The sequence below is a fragment of the Oncorhynchus mykiss genome, chromosome 27, assembly GCF_057628025.1.
Source record: "Oncorhynchus mykiss isolate SJ-2025 chromosome 27, ASM5762802v1, whole genome shotgun sequence".
NCBI lineage: Eukaryota > Metazoa > Chordata > Actinopteri > Salmoniformes > Salmonidae > Oncorhynchus > Oncorhynchus mykiss.
The window spans coordinates 50,167,043-50,194,829 of NC_143048.1; the positions used below are offsets into that span (position 1 = coordinate 50,167,043).

Here is a 27,787-nt window from a genome sequence, read left to right on the forward strand (position 1 = left end):
CCAGAGAATCTTGTTTCTCATGGTCTGAGAGTCTTTAGGTGACTTTTGGCAAACTCCAAGCAGGCTATAATGTGTATTTTACTGAGGAGTGGCTTCCGTCTGGCCACTCTACCATAAAGGCCTGATTGATGGAGTACTGCAGAGATGGTTGTCCAAAATATGGGTAAAATACAGTATGTTAAAAAGTTGAATCCTCTAAGAAAATGGTCAGAACATCATGTCTCATAATCTGTTCAACAGTTATTGGAGTTTTTAGCCTTTTAGGATGACCAGATTAGGGTGACTAAAGGCCAAAGAAATCAATGCCGTGTGAAATGACCTTCTGTCAACTAGGCTGTGTGCAATCAATGACGTATGCTCTCAATGGGATTTGATAGGAGTGAAGCCAAATCCAAGATGGCTTCCATTGACACTTGTTTTATTTTTTGGTGTGCCAGGACCATTCACAGTTGAGCTCGCTCAGTTTAGCTCAACTCTGATTGGCTAATTTTTAAAAACGTGATTTATTTTTTTTCAAGGGAGGCCAGACGCTCGCTGGCTTCCCTTGCCTTCAACTGCTACGGGTGGCAACAATATCCTACTCGTTCGGGCCAGACAGTATCAGATAGATGGTCTACAGACAGAGAGACAGAGGGGCCCTGTTTATCTCTCTCTGATGATTTCTCCTGTGAGATACATTTCAGCCTCTTGCAAAATGAAGGAAAATTATGAAACTAAATATTTGTTATTTTTGTAAATTTTTTGGCGAAGCCTGGCTTCCCTTGGTATCCATCAATACATGCCACTGAATGTATTAGACTATGAAACCCAACTTTAGCTATAACGATTCAGCACATTGTCTTGGTAAAAAGTATTTTATAACATAAGGAAGTGAAATTTAAATCCACAAAGCACGTTTTCACCCACTGTGAGCAGTGTGGGAGGACACCCTACATATAGACTAGCAGTTGAGCCAGGAGAAGATGTGAATGAGGCAGGCCATAAATGAAGAGGTGAATGAGGCAGGTCATATATGAACATGTGAATGAGGCAGGTCATAAATACAGAGGTGAATGAGGCAGGTCATATATGAACATGTGAATGAGGCAGGTCATAAATGAAGAGGTGAATGAGGCAGGTCATATATGAACATGTGAATGAGGCAGGTCATAAATACAGAGGTGAATGAGGCAGGTCATATATGAAGAGGTGAATGAGGCAGGTCATAAATGAAGATGTGAATGAGGCAGGTCATATATGAACATGTGAATGAGGCAGGTCATAAATACAGAGGTGAATGAGGCAGGTCATATATAAAGATGTGAATGAGGCAGGTCATATATGAAGAGGTGAATGAGGCAGGTCATAAATGAAGATGTGAATGAGGCAGGTCATAAATGAAGATGTGAATGAGGCAGGTCATAAATGAAGAGGTGAATGAGGCAGGTCATATATGAACATGTGAATGAGGCAGGTCATAAATACAGAGGTGAATGAGGCAGGTCATATATGAAGAGGTGAATGAGGCAGGTCATAAATGAAGATGTGAATGAGGCAGGTCATAAATGAAGAGGTGAATGAGGCAGGTCATAAATGAAGATGTGAATGAGGCAGGTCATAAATGAAGATGTGAATGAGGCAGGTCATAAATGAAGAGGTGAATGAGGCAGGTCATAAATGAAGAGGTGAAGGAGGCAGGTCATATATGAAGAGGTGAATGAGGCAGGACATATATGAAGAGGTGAATGAGGCAGGTCATAAATGAAAATGTGAATGAGGCAGGTCATAAATGAAAATGTGAATGAGGCAGGTCATAAATGAAGAGGTGAATGAGGCAGGTCATAAATGAAGAGGTGAAGGAGGCAGGTCATATATGAAGAGGTGAATGAGGCAGGACATATATGAAGAGGTGAATGAGGCAGGTCATAAATGAAAATGTGAATGAGGCAGGTCATATATGAAGAGGTGAATGAGGCAGGTCATAAATGAAGATGTGAATGAGGCAGGTCATATATGAAGAGGTGAATGAGGCAGGACATGAATGAAGATGTGAATGAGGCAGGTCATAAATGAAGATGTGAATGAGGCAGGTCATAAATGAATATGTGAATGAGGCTTGTCATAAATGAATATGTGAATGAGGCAGGTCATATAAGCTTATATAAGTCAGAACCCATTGTCTACACCAGACCACAAAGTAGCCTAACAATGCTTAGAAACAGCTTATATAAGTCAGAACCCATTGTCTACACTCTACACCAGACCAGCATGGTTCAAGACCAGCATGTATTATTTGATTTTTGAAATGTAAAATGGACTGTGTGTCTCCAATCAGAAGGCAGTTGTTTGACCCCTGGGTGGGGTCACAGAATAGCTGCACCCTCCAGGCCTTACCTTCCTTTAAACCCTGTGTGTCCCAAATGGCACCCTATTCCCTATGTAGTGCCCCTATGGGGGGGGGTCACAAGTAGTGCAGTATGTAGGGAATAGGGTGTCATTTGGGAGGTAACCCAGGGCTTCCCATAGTTTCCCATGGAGAGTAGATCCCTGTAGGCTGTATTTAATAAGCCAGAGGAAGCATTGATTAGCCCTTCTATTCCAGTAGAGCAGCTCATTTAGATTCCTTCATTAGTTTATGACCCTGCCCTGCCCCCCACCACCACCACATCTACCCCTGGTGTGGCCTGCTAGCCAGCCCTGCCCCCCACCACCACATCTACCCCTGGTGTGGCCTGCTAGCCAGCCCTGCCCCCCACCACCACGTCTACCCCTGGTGTGGCCTGCTAGCCAGCCCTGCCCCCCACCACCACGTCTAACCCTGGTGTGGCCTGCTAGCCAGCCCTGACCCCCACCACCACATCTACCCCTGGTGTGGCCTGCTAGCCAGCCCTGCCCCCCACCACCACGTCTACCCCTGGTGTGGCCTGTTAGCCAGCCCTGCCCCCCACCACCACGTCTACCCCTGGTGTGGCCTGCTAGCAACCCTGACCCCCACATCTACCCCTGGTGTGGCCTGCTAGCCAGCCCTGCCCCCCACCACCACCACATCTACCCCTGGTGTGGCCTGCTAGCCAGCCCTGACCCCCACATCTACCCCTGGTGTGGCCTGCTAGCCAGCCCTGCCCCCCACCACCACCACATCTACCCCTGGTGTGGCCTGCTAGCCAGCCCTGCCCCCCACCACCACGTCTACCCCTGGTGTGGCCTGCTAGCCAGCCCTGCCCCCCACCACCACGTCTAACCCTGGTGTGGCCTGCTAGCCAGCCCTGACCCCCACCACCACCACATCAACCCCTGGTGTGGCCTGCTAGCCAGCCCTGCCCCCCACCACCACGTCTACCCCTGGTGTGGCCTGCTAGCCAGCCCTGCCCCCCACCACCACATCTACCCCTGGTGTGGCCTGCTAGCCAGCCCTGCCCCCCACCACCACGTCTACCCCTGGTGTGGCCTGCTAGCCAGCCCTGCCCCCCACCACCACGTCTACCCCTGGTGTGGCCTGCTAGCCAGCCCTGACCCCCACCACCACATCTACCCCTGGTGTGGCCTGCTAGCCAGCCCTGCCCCCCACCACCACGTCTACCCCTGGTGTGGCCTGCTAGCCAGCCCTGCCCCCCACCACCACGTCTACCCCTGGTGTGGCCTGCTAGCCAGCCCTGACCCCCACCACCACATCTACCCCTGGTGTGGCCTGCTAGCCAGCCCTGCCCCCCACCACCACCACGTCTACCCCTGGTGTGGCCTGCTAGCCAGCCCTGCCCCCCACCACCACGTCTACCCCTGGTGTGGCCTGCTAGCCAGCCCTGCCCCCCACCACCACGTCTACCCCTGGTGTGGCCTGCTAGCCAGCCCTGCCCCCCACCACCACGTCTACCCCTGGTGTGCCCTGCCCCCCACCACCACGTCTACCCCTGGTGTAGCCTGCTAGCCAGCCCTGCCCCCCACCATCACGTCTACCCCTGGTGTGGCCTGCTAGCCTGCCCTGCCCCCCTTCTCCACCCTAGTCCTGAAAGCCCTGACCCCGATCCCACCTCCACCCTGCCCCCCATCCCACCACCACAACTACTACCTCCCCCTGCCCTCCCCCCTGCCGTTGTAAATCAAAGACCACTGCTGGAAGAAAGAACAGGAAACACACCATGTTGACATTTTCCCAATGGCTCCCTCTTTCCCTCTCCTTCTCTTCCCCTCTCCCTCTCCTTCTCTCCCCCTCTCCATCTTTCCCTCTCCTTCCCTCCCCTATACAGGGTGTTACGGTACAGAGTCAATGTGGAGGCTATATACAGGGGGTACCAGTACAGAGTCAATGTGGAGGCTATATACAGGGGGTACCGGTACAGACTCAATGTGGAGGCTATATACAGAGTGTTACGGTACAGAGTCAATGTGGAGGCTGTATACAGGGTGTTACGGTACAGAGTCAATGTGGAGGCTATATACAGGGGGTACCAGTACAGAGTCAATGTGGAGGCTATATACAGGGGGTACCAGTACAGAGTCAATGTGGAGGCTATATACAGGGGGTACCGGTACAGAGTCAATGTGGAGGCTATATACAGGGGGTACCGGTACAGAGTCAATGTGGAGGCTATATACAAGGGGTACCGGTACAGAGTCAATGTGGAGGCTATATACAGGGGGAACCAGTACAGAGTCAATGTGGAGGCTATATACATGGGGTACAGAGTCAATGTGGAGGCTATATACAAGGGGTACCGGTACAGAGTCAATGTGGAGGCTATATACAGGGGGTACCGGTACCGAGTCAATGTGGAGGCTATATACAGGGAGTACCAGTACAGAGTCAATGTGGAGGCTATATACAGGGGGTACCAGTACAGAGTCAATGTGGAGACTATATACAGGGGGTACCGGTACAGAGTCAATGTGGAAGCTATATACAGGGGGTACGGTACAGAGTCAATGTGGAGGCTATATACAGGGTGTTACGGTACAGAGTCAGTGTGGAGGCTATATACAGGGGGTACCAGTACAGAGTCAATGTGGAGGCTATATACAGGGTATTTCGGTAGAGTCAATGTGGAAGCTATATACAGGGGGTACGGTACAGAGTCAATGTGGAGGCTATATACAGGGTGTTACGGTACAGAGTCAGTGTGGAGGCTATATACAGGGGGTACTGGTACAGAGTCAATGTGGAGGCTATATACAGGGGGTACCAGTACAGAGTCAATGTGGAGGCTATATACAGGGGGTACCAGTACAGAGTCAATGTGGAGGCTATATACAGGGTATTTCGGTACAGAGTCAATGTGGAAGCTATATACAGGGGGTACGGTACAGAGTCAATGTGGAGGCTATATACAGGGTGTTACGGTACAGAGTCAGTGTGGAGGCTATATACAGGGGGTACCGGTACAGAGTCAATGTGGAGGCTATATACAGGGGGTACCGGTACAGCGTCAATGTGGAGGCTATATACAGGATGTTACGGTACAGAGTCAATGTGGAGGCTATATACAGGCGGTACCGGTACAGAGTCAGTGTGTGGGGCTATATACAGGGTATTACGGTACAGAGTCAGTGTGTGGGGGCTATATACAGGGTATTACGGTACAGAGTCAGTGTGGAGGCTATATACAGGGTGTTACGGTACAGAGTCAGTGTGTGGGGGCTATATACAGGGTATTACGGTACAGAGTCAGTGTGTGGGGGCTATATACAGGGTATTACGGTACAGAGTCAGTGTGTGGGGGCTATATACAGGGTATTACGGTACAGAGTCAGTGTGTGGGGGCTATATACAGGGTATTACGGTACAGAGTCAGTGTGTGGGGGCTATATACAGGGTATTACGGTACAGAGTCAATGTGGAGGCTATATACAGGGTATTACGGAACAGAGTCAATGTGGAGGCTATATACAGGGTATTACGGTACAGAGTCAATGTGGAGGCTATATACAGGGTATTACGGTACAGAGTCAATGTGGAGGCTATATACAGGGTATTACGGTACAGAGTCAGTGTGTGGGGGCTATATACAGGGTATTACGGTACAGAGTCAGTGTGTGGGGGCTATATACAGGGTATTACGGTACAGAGTCAGTGTGTGGGGGCTATATACAGGGTATTACGGTACAGAGTCAGTGTGTGGGGGCTATATACAGGGTATTACGGTACAGAGTCAGTGTGTGGGGGCTATATACAGGGTATTACGGTACAGAGTCAATGTGGAGGCTATATACAGGGTATTACGGAACAGAGTCAATGTGGAGGCTATATACAGGGTATTACGGTACAGAGTCAGTGTGTGGGGGCTATATACAGGGTATTACGGTACAGAGTCAGTGTGTGGGGGCTATATACAGGGTATTACGGTACAGAGTCAATGTGGAGGCTATATACAGGGTATTACGGTACAGAGTCAATGTGGAGGCTATATACAGGGTATTACGGTACAGAGTCAGTGTGTGGGGGTTAGTCGAGGTCAGTGTAAAAACAAAAGGGAATAGTCCGGGTTTGATTAATTGTCTGATGGCTTGAGGGGTAGAAGGAGAGGTCCTGGATGTCAAGAAGTGAAATAGAAAAGAAATAAAAAGACAATAAAAATGTACAGTAACCATGACAACCAAGTTTCCAGATGTTATATTATTGGTCATGTTGTAACAACGTGGAAATAGTTAAAGTACACAGGGGAAAATAAATAAACATAAATATGGGTTGTATTTACAATGATATTTTGTTCTTCACTGGTTGACCTTTTCTTGTGGCAACAGGTCACATCTTGCTGCTGTGATGGCAAACTGGTATTTCACCCAGTATATTTGGGAGTTTATCAAAATTGGGTTTGGTTTTGAATTCTTTGTGGTCATACGTTGGGCAGGAGGTTAGGAAGTGCAGCTCAGTTTCCACCTCATTTTGTGGGCAGTGTGCACATAGCTTGTCTTCTCTTGAGAGCCATGTCTGCCTACGGCGGCCTTTCTCAATAGCAAGGCTATACTTACTGAGTCTGTACATAGTCAAAGCTTTCCTTAATGTTGGGTCAGTCACAGTGGTCAGGTATTCTGCCGCTGTGTACTCTCTGTTTAGGGCCAGATAGCATTCTAGTTTGCTCTGTTTTTTTGTTCATTCTTTCCCATGTGTCAAGTAATTATCTGTTTGTGAATATGGTGAATATATAATATAATCTATGGTGAATATGTGGTCTGTCATAATTTGGTAAAAAGCCAATTTGCTCATTTGCTCGTATATTGTTTTCACTGAGGAAATGTACGAGTCTGCTGTTAATGATAATGCAGAGGATTTTTCCCAAGGTTGCTGCTAACGTATATCCCACGGTAGTTATTGGTAGTTATTGGGGTTGAATTTGTTTCCACTTTTGTGGAGATCAGACCTTGGTTAAAAATATTGGGGAAGATGCCAGAGCTGAGGATGATGTTAAAGCGTTCCAAGTTTAGCCAATTTAAATTTGTGGTCTGTATATTTTATCATTTTATTGAGGATATCATCAACCCCACAGGTCTCTTTGGGTTGGAGGGTTTGTATTTTGTCCTGTAGTTCATTCAATGTAATTGGAGAATCCAGTGGGTTCTGGTAGTCTTTAATAGTTGATTCTAAGATGTGTAATTGATCATGTGTATGTATTAGCTGTTTGTTCTTTTTTGTTTTGCCAATCAGACTGGAGAAGTGGTTTATCCATACATCTCCATTTTGAATAGATCTTTGTGTTGTTGTTTGTTTAGTGTTTTCCAAATTTCCCAGAAGTGGTTAGATTCTTTGGATTCTTCAATTACATTGATTTCTGACGTGCTGTTCCTTCTTTTTTCTTAGTGTATTTCTGTATTGTTTTAGTGATTCACCAAAGTGAAGGCTCAGGTTCTGGGTTTCTGTGGATTTGGTTGGATAAGTTTCTCAATTCCCTTCTTAGGTTTTTTGCATTCTTCATAAAAACCATGTCATTGTTGTTCATTTTCTTAGGTAATTTTGTCTCTCTCTCTCTTCCTCTCCCCTCCCTCCCTCAGGACTGCTGTGGGGGTTTATAATGAAACCAGCAAGACAAACTCGGAACAAGAGGCAGGAGACTGCTCACTCACTATCACTCATTCAGCAAATACAACTACATCCCCCGCTGACAGAACCAAACTGTGACAAAACTATAGTCAATGCTGTCTGTTCTCAGTGTTCTGTTGCTGTAAGAGCCCTAGGTTGCTTCCCAAATGGTACCCTTTTCCCTATGTAGTGCACTACTTTTGACCAGTATGCACTACTTAGGGAACAGGGTACCATTTGGGACTCATACAGTATCTAGTCAAATAACAACGCTACTAAGAACTTACTATATCTTCTATAACATCTAATTCAACTAAATACCAAGTCCATGTGTTTATCTCCTAGACGTCCATGTTGTCCTCTCTCTTTACACCAGTGGAGATCGGTGCCGTTTAAGATTATGGGAAGACCATTTTTTTCCATTTTTTAAACAAGCAATGTCCTTATTTATATTACAGCACATCGGATGACTGTCATTCATATTCCATTCAAATGACATTTTTATTTGTCAAATGCTTGGGCCCGTCCCAACAACGCAGAGAGAAAGACAATAGAGATGTAGTAGACAAGTAAAACAAGTCATAATGAAAGTAGTAACATGATGAGTAATAATAACTACCGTGCCTTTCATAGAGATATGTCTGTATTTTCATTTTCAATACATTTTGCACAAAATGTTTAAAAAACAAAAACATGTTTTCACTTTGTTGTTATGGTGTGTAGAGAAAAATCATCTCTGGAATCCATGTTGAGTTCTGTGACACAACAACACGGCTGATGAATACGTTCTGAATACGTTCTGAAGGCCAGCGCCAACTGAGGGTTTCACCCAGTTCAATGTAACAGCGATAGGTTTAGGCTACTACATGATACTAGAATGTTCCCCTGTACCCATCATGAGGTTCATACAACCTAGGAATGAAAGATTACAACATATTGGATGACTCTCATTCATATTCCATTCACCCAGTTCAATGTAACAGCGACAGGTTTAGGCTACTACATGATACTAGAATGTTCCCCTGTACCCATCATGAGGTTCATACAACATAGCCTAGGAATTAAAGATTATAACGTAGGTCGAGAGACAAATAGGAGCCAAGTAGTCAAGGTGACAGACAGTGACAAATTCAATACCAACTTGCAGACTCTTACCTGCATCTAGCTGATCTAGGGTGTAATCATTAGAACAAACAGTTGTGTTTTGCAACTAAAACAAGTTTATTTATTGAACAAATTCAGGTAGGTCCATCTCCGTTTCATTCTGTTTAAGAAACGTTTAGCAAAATAATAGGTGGAATGAATACACCCCTGATCACAGTTCCCTTTTATAGCAGCCACATACAGCATCATCACTTTGCTAGTAATAATTCCTTCTCGCATCTCCTCTCACCTTTTCCTTTTGCTTGTGGACTTCAGTGCACAACACAACAGCTGTCTGTGACCAGGGGAAAAAACCTCTCCAAGCCAAACCTTCATATCATAACCGCTAACCGCTACACAACCTACATCGTTGTTACCATATTAACGTTATAGTCACCAAACTAGAACTAACGCTTTAGTAAACCCAAAATCCAATCCCATGTGTACAATCAAAAAGTACAACGTACAGCAAGCAGTTTAGCAGTTACACCGGCATTTACACCGGCGGGCCCCGGCGGCAATAAATAAATAAAACGGAAAGCTTACCTTGACTTGGAAGAGTTCCAGTGTTGGACTGGTAGCTACCATAAACACCATTCCACTCTGTTTGAGTGAGATTGTTGAGTAGGCTAGCTAGCTAAGTATGCTAAACTTAGTTAGCTAAACTAAGAAGAAAAATCTGCAACATGTAATAATTTCAAAAATATCACTGACTTACAGTTCATTTTGGGGCGGCAGGGTAGCCTAGTGGTTAGAGTGTTGGACTAGTAACCGGAAGGTTGCAAGTTTAAACCCCCAGAGCTGACAAGGTACAAATCAGTCGTTCTGCCCCCTGAACAGGCCGACAGGCCCACTGTTCCTAGGCCGTCATTGAAAATAAGAATTTGTTCTTAACTGACTTGCCTAGTTAAATAAAGGTAAAAAAAATATTTAAAAAATATGAGGAAATAAGCCAATTGAAATGAATTCATTAGGTCCTAATCTATGGATTTCACATATGACTGGGAATACAGATATACATCTGTTGGTCACAGATACCTTAAAAAAAAGGGTAGGGACGTGGATCAGAAAACCAGTCAGTATCTGGTGTGACCACCGTTTGCCTCATGCATCGTGATAAATCTCCTTCACATAGAGTTGATCAGGCTGTTGATTGTGGTCTGTGGAATGTTGTCCCACTCCTCTTCAATGGCTGTGCGAAGTTGCTGGATATTGGCAGGAACTGGAACACTCTGTGGTACATGTCGATCCAGAGCATCCCAAACATGCTCAACGGATGACATGTCTGAGTATACAGGCCATGGATGAACTGGGGCATTTTCAGCTTCCAGGAATTGTGTACAGATCCGATGACATGGGGCCGTATATTATCATGCTGAAACATGAGGTGATGGTGGTGGATGAATGGCACGACAATGGTCCTCAGGATCTCGTCACGGTATCTCTGTTCGTTCATTATCATGCTGAAACATGAGGTGATGGTGGTGGATGAATGGCACGACAACGGGTCTCAGGATCTCATCACGTTATCTCTGTGCATTACAATTACCATTAATAAAATGTGTGTTTGTTGTCCTTAGCCCATAGCATAGTCCCACTGCCACCATGGATTCACAACATTGACATCATCATTCCCCCCGCGACACAATACACGAGGTCTGCCATCTGCCTGGTGCAGTTTTAACCACCGGGATTCACCCGTGAAGAGCACACTTCTCCAGCCATCGAAGGTGAGTATTTGCCCACTAAAGTCGGTTACGACGCCGAACTGCAGTCAAGTCAAGACCCTGGTGAGGACGACGAGCACGCAGATGAGCTTCCCTGAGATGGTTTCTGACAGTTTGTGCAGAAATTCTTCAGTTGTGCAATCCCAGTTTCATCAGCTGTCCAGATGGCTGGCCTCAGACTATCCCACAGGTGAGGAAGCCAGATGTGGAGGTCCTGGGCTGGCATGGTTACACGTGGTCTGCTGGCGTACTGCCAAATTCTCTAAAATGGGATTGGAGGTGGCTTATGGTAGAGAAATTAACATTAAATTCTCTGGCAACAGCTCTGGTGGACATTCCTGCAGTCAGCATGCCAATTGCACGCTCCCTCAACTTGAGACATCTGTGACATTAAGTTGTGTGACAAAACTGCACATTTAAGAGTGGCCTTATATTGCCCCCAGCACAAGGTGCACCTGTGTAATGATCGTGCTGATTAATCAGCTTCTTGATATGCCACACCTGTCAGGTGGATGGATTATCTTGGAAAAGGAGAAATGCTCACTAACAGGGATGTAAACAAATTTGTGTTCAACATTTGAGAGAAACAAGCTTTTTGTTCATATGGAACATTTCTGGGATCTTTTATTTCAGCTCATGAAAGATGGGACCAACACTTTACATGTTGCATTTATATCTTCATTCAGTGTACTATATTTGAATACAAAAATTGTTTTTTAATGTTTCACTATTTAAAATGTTATGATATTCACGAAGTAGTATGGTCCTCCCATTCCTCCTCTGAGCAGCCTCCACTGCTTTACACTTCATCGTAGGCATTTGTCTATTTTGGGACGGCTCACATGAGCCTCCCTCCACCACTCCACAGGGCCAAGGCGCTCTGCTTTCCTCTGCTCTGTTCTGCCTGAATACAGCACAGTGTTTCTCTGCTCCCTGGTCGTCGGGACAAAGGGAGGGCCAGCAGATCAGAATACGTCTCAAATGGCACCCTATTCCCTATATAGTGCACTACTTTGGACCAGAGCACCCTATTCCCTATATAGTGCACTACTTTGGACCAGAGCACCCTATTCCTTATATAGTGCACTACTTTGGACCAGAGCACCCTATTCCTTATATAATGCGCTACTTTGGACCAGAGCACCCTATTCCTTATATGATGCACTACTTTGGACCAGAGCACCCTATTCCTTATATAGTGCACTACTTTGGACCAGAGCACCCTATTCCTTATATAGTGCACTACTTTGGACCTAGAGCTGCTCCAGTCTTCGCCCAGTCCTCTCTCTTTCTCCCTCCCTCTTCTTTCTGAGCTCCACATGGCAGAGTCCATTCAACTCCACTGACACAAAGCTGCCTGCCGCGGCAGCCATCACAGTAGCGTCATCGTGGCTGAAGGAAACTAAAAGGAAACTGAAGGAAACTAAACTTGCTTCCAAACCAGAGCGTCATCATGCAGCAACCACAGCTTTATGAGTCACTGGAGTTACCTCCCAAATGGCACCCTATTCCATATATAGCCCATCGGGCTCTGGTCAAAAGTAGTGAACTATATAGGGACTAGGGCTCTGGTCAAAAGTAATGCACTATATAGGGTCTAATTTGGGACTTTCACAATGGGACGTTCAACACTGGGACGTTCAACACTGGGACGTTCAACACTGGGACGTTCAACACTGGGACGTTCAACATTGGGACGTTCAACACTGGGACGTTCACACTGGGAACGTTCACACTGGGAACGTTCACACTGGGAACGTTCACACTGGGAACGTTCACACTGGGAACGTTCACACTGGGAACGTTCACACTGGGACGTTCACACTGGGAACGTTCACACTGGGACGTTCAACACTGGGACGTTCAACACTGGGACGTTCACACTGGGAACGTTCACACTGGGACCGTTCACACTGGGAACGTTCACACTGGGACGTTCAACACTGGGACGTTCAACACTGGGACGTTCAACACTGGGACGTTCAACACTGGGACGTTCACACTGGGACGTTCACACTGGGACGTTCGACACTGGGACGTTCAACACTGGGACGTTCACACTGGGACGTTCACACTGGGACGTTCAACACTGGGACTTTCACAATGGGACGTTCACACTGGGACGTTCACACTGGGACGTTCACACTGGGACGTTCAACACTGGGACGTTCAACACTGGGACGTTCAACACTGGGACGTTCAACACTGGGACGTTCAACACTGGGACGTTCACACTGGGACTTTCACACTGGGACGTTCAACACTGGGACGTTCAACACTGGGACGTTCAACACTGGGACGTTCAACACTGGGACGTTCACACTGGGACGTTCAACACTGGGACGTTCACACTGGGACGTTCACACTGGGATAACTGGCTCTACTTGGGGCCCTGCAGGACTGCTGAAGGAGATCCAGAATGAGTAAATGTGATGACTACTAAACTGTTTTAAACACCACGTCCTAAAAGACCGCGGTCAGTCTGTCACCTGAATGAAACGTCAACTTTCTCTCTTTTTGACTCTGTTATTACATCTCTCTTCTTGCCACCATGGGTTGGTCAGACAACCCCTGTTTATAAATAGGAGTGTTTTTTCAGCAGCTCTGCTGAGGAGGTCTCTTTTCATTTCAGATCGAGTGTCTCTCAACTTTGATGTGCGGCCGATACAGAATGCTTTCAGGGTGCCTTGCTCCATAACACGGGCACAAACATGCCTAGCATGGAACGCTGTACTCCAAAAGTGTCATGGCGACAACCTCAGTCTCTGTTATGGCATAACGTTCTGCAATATATCACTGAGACAAAAAATGTAATTACTGAAAAAATACATGTAGAGAAGAATATCAACAAACTCTGAAGATGTCAACTGAGTGAGTTTTGCAGGTTCTCTCTATTTTCAGAAAAGAGAAAAGCCAAACGTGACTATGAGGGACAAAGAGGAAGTCATCAAGATGCTCCTGCTGAGATTATGGAAGTAGTTGACCAACCACAGCAGCTTCCTGTGAGAGAGTTGACCGCAAACATAGCCGGGGTTAACTAACACAAAAAGCCACACCATTCAGTCTCCCAGTGGTGTAAAGCCACAACATCGCCATTCAGTCTCCCCAGTGGTGTAAAGCTACAACATTCAGTCTCCCAGTGGTGTAAAGCTACAACATCACCATTCAGTCTCCCAGTGGTGTAAAGCTACAACATTCAGTCTCCCCAGTGGTGTAAAGCCACAACATCAACATTCAGTCTCCCAGTGGTGTAAAGCTACAACATCACCATTCAGTCTCCCCAGTGGTGTAAAGCCACAACATCAACATTCAGTCTCCCCAGTGGTGTAAAGCTACAACATTCAGTCTCCCAGTGGTGTAAAGCTACAACATCACCATTCAGTCTCCCCAGTGGTGTAAAGCCACAACATCACCATTCAGTCTCCCCAGTGGTGTAAAGCCACAACATCAACATTCAGTCTCCCAGTGGTGTAAAGCTACAACATCACCATTCAGTCTCCCCAGTGGTGTAAAGCCACAACATCAACATTCAGTCTCCCCAGTGGTGTAAAGCTACAACATTCAGTCTCCCAGTGGTGTAAAGCTACAACATCACCATTCAGTCTCCCCAGTGGTGTAAAGCCACAACATCACCATTCAGTCTCCCCAGTGGTGTAAAGCTACAACATCACCATTCAGTCTCCCCAGTGGTGTAAAGCTACAACATTCAGTCTCCCCAGTGGTGTAAAGCTACAACATCACCATTCAGTCTCCCCAGTGGTGTAAAGCTACAACATTCAGTCTCCCCAGTGGTGTAAAGCTACAACATCACCATTCAGTCTCCCCAGTGGTGTAAAGCTACAACATCACCATTCAGTCTCCCCAGTGGTGTAAAGCTACAACATTCAGTCTCCCCAGTGGTGTAAAGCTACAACATCACCATTCAGTCTCCCAGTGGTGTAAAGCTACAACATTCAGTCTCCCCAGTGGTGTAAAGCCACAACATCACCATTCAGTCTCCCCAGTGGTGTAAAGCTACAACATTCAGTCTCCCCAGTGGTGTAAAGCTACAACATTCAGTCTCCCCAGTGGTGTAAAGCTACAACATTCAGTCTCCCCAGTGGTGTAAAGCTACAACATTCAGTCTCCCCAGTGGTGTAAAGCCACAACATCACCATTCAGTCTCCCCAGTGGTGTAAAGCTACAACATCACCATTCAGTCTCCCCAGTGGTGTAAAGCCACAACATCACCATTCAGTCTCCCCAGTGGTGTAAAGCTACAACATCACCATTCAGTCTCCCCAGTGGTGTAAAGCTACAACATTCAGTCTCCCCAGTGGTGTAAAGCTACAACATTCAGTCTCCCCAGTGGTGTAAAGCTACAACATTCAGTCTCCCCAGTGGTGTAAAGCTACAACATTCAGTCTCCCCAGTGGTGTAAAGCCACAACATCACCATTCAGTCTCCCCAGTGGTGTAAAGCTACAACATCACCATTCAGTCTCCCCAGTGGTGTAAAGCCACAACATCACCATTCAGTCTCCCCAGTGGTGTAAAGCTACAACATCACCATTCAGTCTCCCCAGTGGTGTAAAGCTACAACATTCAGTCTCCCCAGTGGTGTAAAGCCACAACATCACCATTCAGTCTCCCAGTGGTGTAAAGCTACAACATCACCATTCAGTCTCCCCAGTGGTGTAAAGCTACAACATTCAGTCTCCCCAGTGGTGTAAAGCCACAACATCACCATTCAGTCTCCCAGTGGTGTAAAGCTACAACATCACCATTCAGTCTCCCCAGTGGTGTAAAGCTACAACATCACCATTCAGTCTCCCAGTGGTGTAAAGCCACACCATTCAGTCTCCCAGTGGTGTAAAGCTACAACATCACCATTCAGTCTCCCAGTGGTGTAAAGCCACAACATCACCATTCAGTCTCCCAGTGGTGTAAAGCTACAACATTCAGTCTCCCCAGTGGTGTAAAGCTACAACATCACCATTCAGTCTCCCCATTGGTGTAAAGCTACAACATTCAGTCTCCCCAGTGGTGTAAAGCTACAACATCACCATTCAGTCTCCCAGTGGTGTAAAGCTACAACATCACCATTCAGTCTCCCCAGTGGTGTAAAGCTACAACATTCAGTCTCCCAGTGGTGTAAAGCTACAACATTCAGTCTCCCAGTGGTGTAAAGCTACAACATCACCATTCAGTCTCCCAGTGGTGTAAAGCTACAACATCACCATTCAGTCTCCCAGTGGTGTAAAGCTACAACATCACCATTCAGTCTCCCCAGTGGTGTAAAGCCACAACATCACCATTCAGTCTCCCCAGTGGTGTAAAGCTACAACATTCAGTCTCCCCAGTGGTGTAAAGCCACAACATCACCATTCAGTCTCCCAGTGGTGTAAAGCCACACCATTCAGTCTCCCAGTGGTGTAAAGCCACAACATCACCATTCAGTCTCCCAGTGGTGTAAAGCTACAACATTCAGTCTCCCCAGTGGTGTAAAGCCACAACATTCAGTCTCCCAGTGGTGTAAAGCTACAACATTCAGTCTCCCCAGTGGTGTAAAGCCACAACATCACCATTCAGTCTCCCCAGTGGTGTAAAGCTACAACATCACCATTCAGTCTCCCCAGTGGTGTAAAGCTACAACATCACCATTCAGTCTCCCCAGTGGTGTAAAGCTACAACATTCAGTCTCCCCAGTGGTGTAAAGCTACAACATTCAGTCTCCCCAGTGGTGTAAAGCTACAACATTCAGTCTCCCCAGTGGTGTAAAGCTACAACATTCAGTCTCCCCAGTGGTGTAAAGCCACAACATCACCATTCAGTCTCCCCAGTGGTGTAAAGCTACAACATTCAGTCTCCCCAGTGGTGTAAAGCTACAACATCACCATTCAGTCTCCCAAGTGGTGTAAAGCTACAACATCACCATTCAGTCTCCCCAGGGATGTTCTCTGTTTAGTGAGTCCTCCAGATCAGAGGCAGTAGGGATGATGAGTGATGAGTGATATATAGTGGTTTTACTAGAGGGACTGGGGTCAACTAGTGATATATAGTGGATAGTGGTTGTACTAGAGGGACTGGGGGTCAACTAGTGATATATAGTGGATAGTGGTTGCAATAGAGGGACTGGGGTCAACTAGTGATATATAGTGGATAGTGGTTGTACTAGAGGGACTGGGGGTCAACTAGTGATATATAGTGGATAGTGGTTGCAATAGAGGGACTGGGGTCAACTAGTGATATATAGTGGATAGTGGTTGTACTAGAGGGACTGGGGGTCAACTAGTGATATATAGTGGATAGTGGTTGTACTAGAGGGACTGGGGGTCAACTAGTGATATATAGTGGATAGTGTTTGCACTAGAGGGACTGGGGTCAACTAGTGATATATAGTGTATAGTGGTTTTACTAGAGGGACTGGGGGTCAACTAGTGATATATAGTGGATAGTGGTTGTACTAGAGGGACTGGGGGTCAACTAGTGATATATAGTGGATAGTGGTTTTACTAGAGGGACTGGGGTCAACTAGTGATATATAGTGTATAGTGTTTTTACTAGAGGGACTGGGGGTCAACTAGTGATATATAGTGGATAGTGGTTGTACTAGAGGGACTGGGGGTCAACTAGTGATATATAGTGGATAGTGGTTTTACTAGAGGGACTGGGGGTCAACTAGTGATACAGTATATAGTGGATAGTGGTTTTACTAGAGGGACTGGGGTCAACTACTGATATATAGTGGATAGTGGTTGCACTAGAGGGACTGGGGTCAACTAGTCATATATAGTGGATAGTGGTTTTACTAGAGGGACTGGGGTCAACTAGTGATATATAGTGGATAGTGGTTTTACTAGAGGGACTGGGGTCAACTAGTGATATATAGTGGATAGTGGTTGCAATAGAGGGACTGGGGTCAACTAGTGATATATAGTGTATAGTGGTTTTACTAGAGGGACTGGGGGTCAACTAGTGATATATAGTGTATAGTGGTTTTACTAGAGGGACTGGGGGTCAACTAGTGATATATAGTGGATAGTGGTTGTACTAGAGGGACTGGGGGTCAACTAGTGATATATAGTGGATAGTGGTTGTACTAGAGGGACTGGTTGTCAACTAGTGATATATAGTGGATAGTAGTTTTACTAGAGGGACTGGAGGTCAACTAGCTATATATAGTGGATAGTGGTTGTACTAGAGGGACTGGGGTCAACTAGTTATGTATAGTGGTTGTACTAGAGGGACTGGGGGTTAACTAGCTATATATAGTGGATAGTGGTTGTACTAGAGGGACTGGGGTCAACTAGTGATATATAGTGGATAGTGGTTGCAATAGAGGGACTGGGGTCAACTAGTGATATATAGTGTATAGTGGTTTTACTAGAGGGACTGGGGGTCAACTAGTGATATATAGTGTATAGTGGTTTTACTAGAGGGACTGGGGGTCAACTAGTGATATATAGTGGATAGTGGTTGTACTTGAGGGACTGGGGGTCAACTAGTGATATATAGTGGATAGTGGTTGTACTAGAGGGACTGGTAGTCAACTAGTGATATATAGTGGATAGTAGTTTTACTAGAGGGACTGGAGGTCAACTAGCTATATATAGTGGATAGTGGTTGTACTAGAGGGACTGGGGTCAACTAGTTATATATAGTGGTTGTACTAGAGGGACTGGGGGTCAACTAGCTATATATAGTGGATAGTGGTTGTGTTAGAGGGACTGGGGGTCAACCTATGTGAGAATGCTGTTCATCGACTACAGCTCAGCATTTAACACCATAGTACCCTCCAAACTCGTAATCAAGCTCGAGACCCTGGGTCTCGACCCCGCCCTGTGCAACTGGGTATTGGACTTCCTGACGGGCCTCCCCCAGGTGGTGAGCGTAGGTAACAACATCTCCACCCCACTGATCCTCAACACTGGGGCCCCACAAGGGTGCATTCTGAGCCCTCTCCTGTACTCCCTGTTCACCCACGACTGCGTGGCCATGCACGCCTCCAACTCAATCATCAAGTTTGCGGACGACACTACATTGGTAGGCTTGATTACCAACAACGACGAGACGGCCTACAGGGAGGAGGTGAGGGCCCTCGGAGTGTGGTGTCAGGAAAACAACCTCACACTCAAAGTCAACAAAACAAAGGAGATGATTGTGGACTTCAGGAAACAGCAGAGGGAACACCCCCCTATCCACATCGATGGAACAGCAGTGGAGAGGGTAGTACGTTTTAAGTTCGTCGGCGTACACATCACAGACAAACTGAATTGGTCCACCCACACAGACAACATTGGGAAGAAGGCGCAGCACCACCCGATGTCACAGGAAGGCCATAAAGATCATCAATGACATCAACCACACGAGCCACTGCCTGTTCACCCCGCTATCATCCAGAAGGCGAGGTCAGTACAGGTGCATAAAAGCTGGGACCGAGAGACTGAAAAACAGCTTCTATCTCAAGGCCATCAGACTGTTAAACAGCCATCACTAACATTGAGTGGCTGCTGCCATACATGTAAAAATGTATCACTAGCCACTTTAAACAACGCTACTTTATATAATGTTTACATACCCTACATTACTCATCTCATATGCATATACTGTACTCTATACCACCTACTGCAGCTTGCTTATGCCGTTCTGTACCATCACTCATTCATATGTCTATGTACATATTCTTTATCCCTTTACACTTGTGTATATAAGGTAGTTGTTGTGGAATTGTTAGATTAGATTACTTGTTGGTTATTACTGCATTGTCGGAACTAGAAGCACAAGCATTTCGCTACACTCGCATTAACATCTGCTAACCATGGTGTATGTGACAAATATAATTGCGTTCCTGCTGTAACCTGATCCCCAGACAATATGTTCCTGCTGTAACCTGATCCCCAGACACTATGTTCCTGATGTAAACTGATCCCCAGACACTACGTTCCTGCTGTAACCTGATCCCCAGACAATATGTTCCAGCTGTAACCTGATCCCCAGACACTATGTTCCAGCTGTAACCTGATCCCCAGACACTATGTTCCTGATGTAAACTGATCCCCAGACACTACGTTCCTGCTGTAACCTGATCCCCAGACACTATGTTCCTGATGTAACCTGATCCCCAGACACTATGTTCCAGCTGTAAACTGATCCCCAGACACTATGTTCCTGATGTAAACTGATCCCCAGACACTACGTTCCTGCTGTAACCTGATCCCCAGACACTATGTTCCTGATGTAACCTGATCCCCAGACACTACTTTCCTGCTGTAACTTGATCCCCAGACACTATGTTCCAGCTGTAACCTGATCCCCAGACAATATGTTCCTGCTGTAACCTGATCCCCAGACACTATGTTCCAGCTGTAACCTGATCCCCAGACACTATGTTCCAGCTGTAACCTGATCCCCAGACACTATGTTCCTGATGTAACCTGATCCCCAGACACTATGTTCCAGCTGTAACCTGATCCCCAGACACTATGTACCAGCTGTAACCTGATCCCCAGACACTATGTTCCAGCTGTAACCTGATCCCCAGACACTATGTTCCACCTGTAACCTGATCCCCAGACACTATGTACCAGCTGTAACCTGATCCCCAGACACTATGTACCAGCTGTAACCTGATCCCCAGACACTACGTTCCTGCTGTAACCCGATCCCCAGACACTACGTTCCTGCTGTAACCTGATCCCCAGACACTATGTACCAGCTGTAACCTGATCCCCAGACACTACGTTCCTGCTGTAACCTGATCCCCAGACACTATGTTCCAGCTGTAACCTGATCCCCAGACACTATGTTCCAGCTGTAAACTGATCCCCAGACACTACGTTCCTGCTGTAACCTGATCCCCAGACACTATGTTCCTGATGTAACCTGATCCCCAGACACTACTTTCCTGCTGTAACCTGATCCCCAGACAATATGTTCCTGCTGTAACCTGATCCCCAGACACTATGTTCCAGCTGTAACCTGATCCCCAGACACTATGTTCCAGCTGTAAACTGATCCCCAGACACTACGTTCCTGCTGTAACCTGATCCCCAGACACTATGTTCCTGATGTAACCTGATCCCCAGACACTACTTTCCTGCTGTAACCTGATCCCCAGACACTATGTTCCAGCTGTAACCTGATCCCCAGACACTATGTTCCTGATGTAACCTGATCCCCAGACACTATGTTCCAGCTGTAACCTGATCCCCAGACACTATGTACCAGCTGTAACCTGATCCCCAGACACTATGTACCAGCTGTAACCTGATCCCCAGACACTACGTTCCTGCTGTAACCTGATCCCCAGACACTATGTTCCAGCTGTAACCTGATCCCCAGACACTATGTTCCAGCTGTAACCTAATCTACAAACACTACGTTCCAGCTGTAACTTGATCCCCAGACACTATGTTCCAGCTGTAACCTGATCCCCAGACACTATGTTCCTGATGTAACCTGATCCCCAGACACTATGTTCCAGCTGTAACCTAATCTACAAACACTACGTTCCAGCTGTAACTTGATCCCCAGACACTACGTTCCTGCTGTAACCTGATCCCCAGACACTACGTTCCTGCTGTAAACTGATCTCCAGACACTATGTTCCAGCTGTAACCTGATCCCCAGACACTACGTTCCTGCTGTAACCTGATCCCCAGACACTATGTACCAGCTGTAAACTGATCCCCAGACACTACGTTCCTGCTGTAACCTGATCCCCAGACACTATGTTCCAGCTGTAACCTGATCCCCAGACACTATGTTCCAGCTGTAAACTGATCCCCAGACACTACGTTCCTGCTGTAACCTGATCCCCAGACACTATGTTCCTGATGTAACCTGATCCCCAGACACTACTTTCCTGCTGTAACCTGATCCCCAGACAATATGTTCCTGCTGTAACCTGATCCCCAGACACTATGTTCCAGCTGTAACCTGATCCCCAGACACTATGTTCCAGCTGTAAACTGATCCCCAGACACTACGTTCCTGCTGTAACCTGATCCCCAGACACTATGTTCCTGATGTAACCTGATCCCCAGACACTACTTTCCTGCTGTAACCTGATCCCCAGACACTATGTTCCAGCTGTAACCTGATCCCCAGACACTATGTTCCTGATGTAACCTGATCCCCAGACACTATGTTCCAGCTGTAACCTGATCCCCAGACACTATGTACCAGCTGTAACCTGATCCCCAGACACTATGTACCAGCTGTAACCTGATCCCCAGACACTACGTTCCTGCTGTAACCTGATCCCCAGACACTATGTTCCAGCTGTAACCTGATCCCCAGACACTATGTTCCAGCTGTAACCTAATCTACAAACACTACGTTCCAGCTGTAACTTGATCCCCAGACACTATGTTCCAGCTGTAACCTGATCCCCAGACACTATGTTCCTGATGTAACCTGATCCCCAGACACTATGTTCCAGCTGTAACCTAATCTACAAACACTACGTTCCAGCTGTAACTTGATCCCCAGACACTACGTTCCTGATGTAACCTGATCCCCAGACACTACGTTCCTGCTGTAAACTGATCTCCAGACACTATGTTCCAGCTGTAACCTGATCCCCAGACACTACGTTCCTGCTGTAACCCGATCCCCAGACACTACGTTCCTGCTGTAAACTGATCCCCAGACACTATGTTCCAGCTGTAACCTGATCCCCAGACACTACGTTCCTGCTGTAACCCGATCCCCAGACACTACGTTCCTGCTGTAACCCGATCCCCAGACACTATGTACCAGCTGTAACCTGATCCCCAGACACTACGTTCCTGCTGTAACCCGATCTCCAGACAAAATGTTCCTGATGTAACCTGATCCCCAGACACTATGTTCCTGATGTAACCTGATCCCCAGACACATATGTTTCAAAAGTGCACTACCTTTGATCAGGGCCCATAGGGCTGTTATTGGATCTTAATAATAGCATTATTAAAAAGGTATAGAGAGTTAACATACATAAGGTTCTGTTATTAAACTTACTTGAGGAAGTATCTTTGTCCAGAGGGGGTCTTGGCCATCTCCCAGCCCGGGGGCAGGGGCATGTCCTCTGGGATCTCATAAGACGACTGTCGGAGGTGCGATGGGGGAGCGCCAGCAGGGACCATGCCCAACAGGGGAGACACTGCCCCTAGCTGTAGGGAGGCAGGGGACGAGTGGGCACGCACGTGGTGGGGGGCGATGGCACCGGCTGTACCTGCGTCTGTGCTGGTCTGGGCGGAGAGAGGAGGAAGAGAGAGGAGGAGAGAGAGAGAGGAGGAGTAGGAGAGGGGAGTCAGGGAAGAGGAGGAGAGGGGAGTCAGGGAAGAGGAGGAGTAGGAGAGGGGAGTCAGGGAATAGGAGAAGAATAGGAGAGGGGAGTCAGGGAAGAGTAGAGTAGAGTAGGAGAGGGGAGTCAGAGAAGAGAAGAGGAGGAGTAGGAGAGGGGAGTCAGAGAATAGGAGGAGTAGGAGAGGGGAGTCAGGGAAGAGTAGAGCAGGAGAGGGGAGTCAGAGAAGAGGAGGAGTAGGAGAGGGGAGTCAGGGAAGAGGAACAGTAGGAGAGGGGAGTCAGGGATAAGGAGGAGTAGGAGAGGGGAGTCAGGGAAGAGGAGGAGAGGGGAGTCAGGGAAGAGGAGGAGTAGGAGAGGGGAGTCAGGGAATAGGAGAAGAATAGGAGAGGGGAGTCAGGGAAGAGGAGGAGAGTAGGAGAGGGGAGTCAGGGAAGAGGAGGAGTAGGAGAGGGGAGTCAGGGAAGAGGAGGAGAGGGGAGTCAGGGAAGAGGAGGAGTAGGAGAGGGGAGTCAGGGAAGAGGAGGAGTAGGAGAGGGGAGTCAGGGAAGAGGAGGAGAGGGGAGTCAGGGAAGAGGAGGAGTAGGAGAGGGGAGTCAGGGAATAGGAGAAGAATAGGAGAGGGGAGTCAGGGAAGAGGAGGAGAGTAGGAGAGGGGAGTCAGGGAAGAGGAGGAGAGTAGGAGAGGGGAGTCAGGGAAGAGGAGGAGTAGGAGAGGGGAGTCAGGGAAGAGGAGGAGAGGGGAGTCAGGGAAGAGGAGGAGAGGGGAGTCAGGGAAGAGGAGGAGAGGGGAGTCAGGGAAGAGGAGAAGAGTAGGAGAGGGGAGTCAGGGAAGAGGAGGAGAGTAGGAGAGGGGAGTCAGGGAAGAGGAGGAGAGTAGGAGAGGGGAGTCAGGGAAGAGGAGAAGAGTAGGAGAGGGGAGTCAGGGAAGAGGAGGAGAGTAGGAGAGGGGAGTCAGGGAAGAGGAAGAGGAGGAGAGGGGAGTCAGGGAAGAGGAGGAGAGGGGAGTCAGGGAAGAGGAGGAGAGGGGAGTCAGGGAAGAGGAGGAGTCAGGGAAGAGGAGGAGAGGGGAGTCAGGGAAGAGGAGGAGTCAGGGAAGAGGAGGAGTAGGAGAGGGGAGTCAGGGAAGAGGAGGAGAGGGGAGTCAGGGAAGAGGAGGAGAGGGGAGTCAGGGAAGAGGAGGAGTCAGGGAAGAGGAGGAGTAGGAGAGGGGAGTCAGGGAAGAGGAGGAGTAGGAGAGGGGAGTCAGGGAAGAGGAGGAGAGGGGAGTCAGGGAAGAGGAGGAGAGGGGAGTCAGGGAAGAGGAGGAGAGGGGAGTCAGGGAAGAGGAGGAGTCAGGGAAGAGGAGAGTAGGAGAGGGGAGTCAGGAAAGTGATTCACTAACTTGTGCATGAGTCACCCAGATTACTGATGGAAAGTTTTCATACAAAACACCTAATTAAATGTTGTTCAATCATGTTCCGCACTATTCAAAGTAATTAATATAATTAATTATAGTCAAGTTTTATAACGAGTTGAGTTTAATAAAGAAATACATTGGTTGTTGTTCCATGCAATAAGAACACACTTTTCTGTTCATAAACTTGAATGAAGCAAACATTATGATAATAAGAAGGCCTCGTCTCACTGCTCGGTTTATAAAGCCTGGAGAAGACAAGAGGGCTGATGCAGCAGGGACAACAACTTTGGAAGTCCTGAAAGCGCATACTCCGACACGTCCATGCCACCGTCAAAGCGCGCATGCGCACGGTTGTCTCAACTCCACTCATTAAAGATCAGAAACCGAAAGGGTTAAAAAGTGTAAATGGGCTACGAGTGATTCCACCACATGATTTCCTAAGCTTTTTACTAACATTAAAGGGCATGCATTGTTTAACTAAACTGACCTGTTACAAGCATAGGGCCTCACGCTGCAGTCCATTCCTCGATTTACAAACCTAACAACTTTATATCAATCTTAAAACGAATATTATGTTCATCTTGGTGTATTCATTAAATAATACTTTTCGGAAATACAATAAACTGCATTATATCAAGCCTACATAAGATATATCTGTAACTGAAACGTTTGGAATAACTTACATTAACTATAGTAATAGCACGCAGGTAGTACTAGTTAATATGCCTAACACTTAGAAAAAGTGATTCAACAACTTCAGTTGATTCATCTTGATTTAGACAACAGAAGATACCTTCTAATGTAATGTAATGAACGTGTTGGGACACAGTCGACTAGTAACATGCGTGGGTAAAAGTAAAAGAACACAACGGATTGTTCTCTGTATAGTTGGTGAAGTGTCTGGGGGCTTTGTATCTGGGCTGTGTGTGAGGGTGGTCTCTCTCGTCTTACTTGTCTGGAGTGGGACTTTGGCTCTGGCGGTTTGAAGAAGGAATCTGGAAGCTTTCTCATCCTCATAGGGACGGAGGGGGGGACGATGGTATTTTTCGGGTTCATAACAGCGTTGAAAAGGGCCTCCAGGTCCGTCTCGGAGTCTCCACGGACGTGGATTATCTGGTGACCGGCCGGGGGGTTGTGCTGGCTCGGATCCATGTTTATTCCAACAAAAAATATACAAAAAAACGATTTACCCGAGAAAAAAATATATGTTTAAAAAGACTCAACCCAAAGAGACAAAAAAAATCACGTTTTTCGGAGAGCGAAACTCGAAACGTCGATCATCGAAAGTTAAATCAAAGTGAGTCCAAAAGTAAATTTGGTGAAGTTATGTTCTCCCAGCAGCAGGGTTAGCTATCGCAGTCACCACAAACTGTACACTTCTTTCTGATGTTTCGGGAGAACACACTGTAAAATATAACAACGCGCATATCTACTCAACTGTATCTGTAACTTTTACACACAGAGAAAAAGTTGAACCTTTACCTGGCTAAAGTCAAATTACTGCACAGATTTACCCTCGAAAGTTTTTCAGATTTTTCCCTAAAAAACGAGTGACAGCGCACATTGCAAATCCCAGCCGTGTCAGTGTTGTAAAGTTGAGTCTGACTTGGGTCTAAACTCTGACTCATGTGATCTGAGCCTCAGACCGGGCGGAGCCTGGCCGCGTTATCTGGAACGACAAGTTCCTTTAGAGACACGCACAGAACTTCCTCGACCGCAATATTACATTAAAACAGCTTTATATTTTACACAAACTTCAAGTGCTTTGGTGTGGGAAAAGTTATTTTAATTATACTGAATAAAAATATACACGCAACCATGCAACAATTTCAAAATGTTACTGAGTTACAGTTCATCTAAAGAAATCAGTCAATTGAAATAAATAAATTAGTACCTAATCTATCGATTTCACATGACTGGAAATACTGTTAGTCAAAAAGGTTGTGGATCAGAAAACTCCTCCGTATCTGTTGTGACCACCTCATACACATGTTTATTTTAAGTCAGTTGAGAACAAATTCTTATTTACAATGACGGCCTACCTCGGCCACGTCCTATGGGACTCCCAATCACAGCCTGGATTTGAACCAGGGACTGTAGTGACACCTCTTACACTGAGATGCAGTGCCTTAGACCGCTGCGCAATTCAGGAGCCTCATCTCATTCACATAGAGTTGATCAGGCTGTTGATTGTGGTCTGGGGAATGTTGTCCCACTCCTCTTCAATGGCTGTGCGAAGTTGCTGGATATTGGCGGGAACTGGAACACTCTGTGGTACACGGTGATCCAGAGCATCCCAAACATGCTCAACGGATGACATGTCTGAGTATACAGGCCATGGATGAACTGGGACATTTTCAGCTTCCAGGAATTGTGTACAGATCCGATGACATGGGACCGTATATTATCATGCTGAAACATGAGGTGATGGTGGTGGATGAATGGCACGACAACGGGTCTCAGGATCTCATCACGTTATCTCTGTGCATTACAATTACCATTTACCATTGGGGCGGCAGGGTAGCCTAGTGGTTAGAGTGTTGGACTAGTAACCGGAAGGTTGCGAGTTCAAACCCCCGAGCTGACAAGGTACAAATCTGTCGTTCTGCCCCTGAACAGGCAGTTAACCCACTGTTCCCAGGCCGTCATTGAAAATAAGAATTTGTTCTTAACTGACTTGCCTGGTTAAATAAAGGTAAAATAAAAAAATAAAATAAATTAATAAAATGCGACTGTGTTCGTTGTCCGTATCTTATGCCTGCCTATACCATAACCCCACCGCCACTATGGGGCACTCTGTTCACAACGTTGACTTGAGCAAACCGCTCACCCACACGACACCATACACATGGTCTGCGTTTGTGAGGCCAGTTGGGTGTACTAGCAAATTCTCTAAAACAATGTTTACGGTAGAGAGCAACAGCTCTGGTGGACATTCCTGCAGTCAGCATGGCAAACTGCACGCTCCCTCAAAACTTGAGACATCTGTGGCATTGTGTTGTATGCCAGAACAACAACACAATGCTAACATTAGATTGCACTCAACAGTATTTAGTCTGCCTTCACCTCAAAAGACATGTATTCATCACCACTACAGTCATGATATACTATATACTGCTATTTCTATTGGGGGGTTTATTACCATTTTCATTATATATATATATATATATATATTTATTTTTGACTTAGTCCTGCATGTTGGAGCCTAAGATTTTCACTGTATCACAGCTCCAACCCTGTACATACTAAACCCTGTACCCT

General features: G+C 46.7%; 1 protein-coding gene across 1 annotated transcript in view; it reads right to left on the reverse strand.

Annotated features, from left to right (window-relative positions):
• yap1 (Yes1 associated transcriptional regulator) overlaps positions 1-26,163 on the reverse strand; it is a 100,923-nt gene extending 74,760 nt beyond the window's left edge. Inside the window, exons 1-2 of the mRNA XM_036965163.2 lie at positions 25,478-26,163; positions 22,842-23,071 (exon numbers count right to left, since the gene is read on the reverse strand). Coding sequence (XP_036821058.2) covers positions 22,842-23,071; positions 25,478-25,678 — 431 coding nt within the window. The 5' untranslated portion in view covers positions 25,679-26,163. The remainder of the gene's footprint in view (positions 1-22,841; positions 23,072-25,477) is intronic.
• Between the last annotated feature and the right edge of the window lie 1,624 nt (positions 26,164-27,787).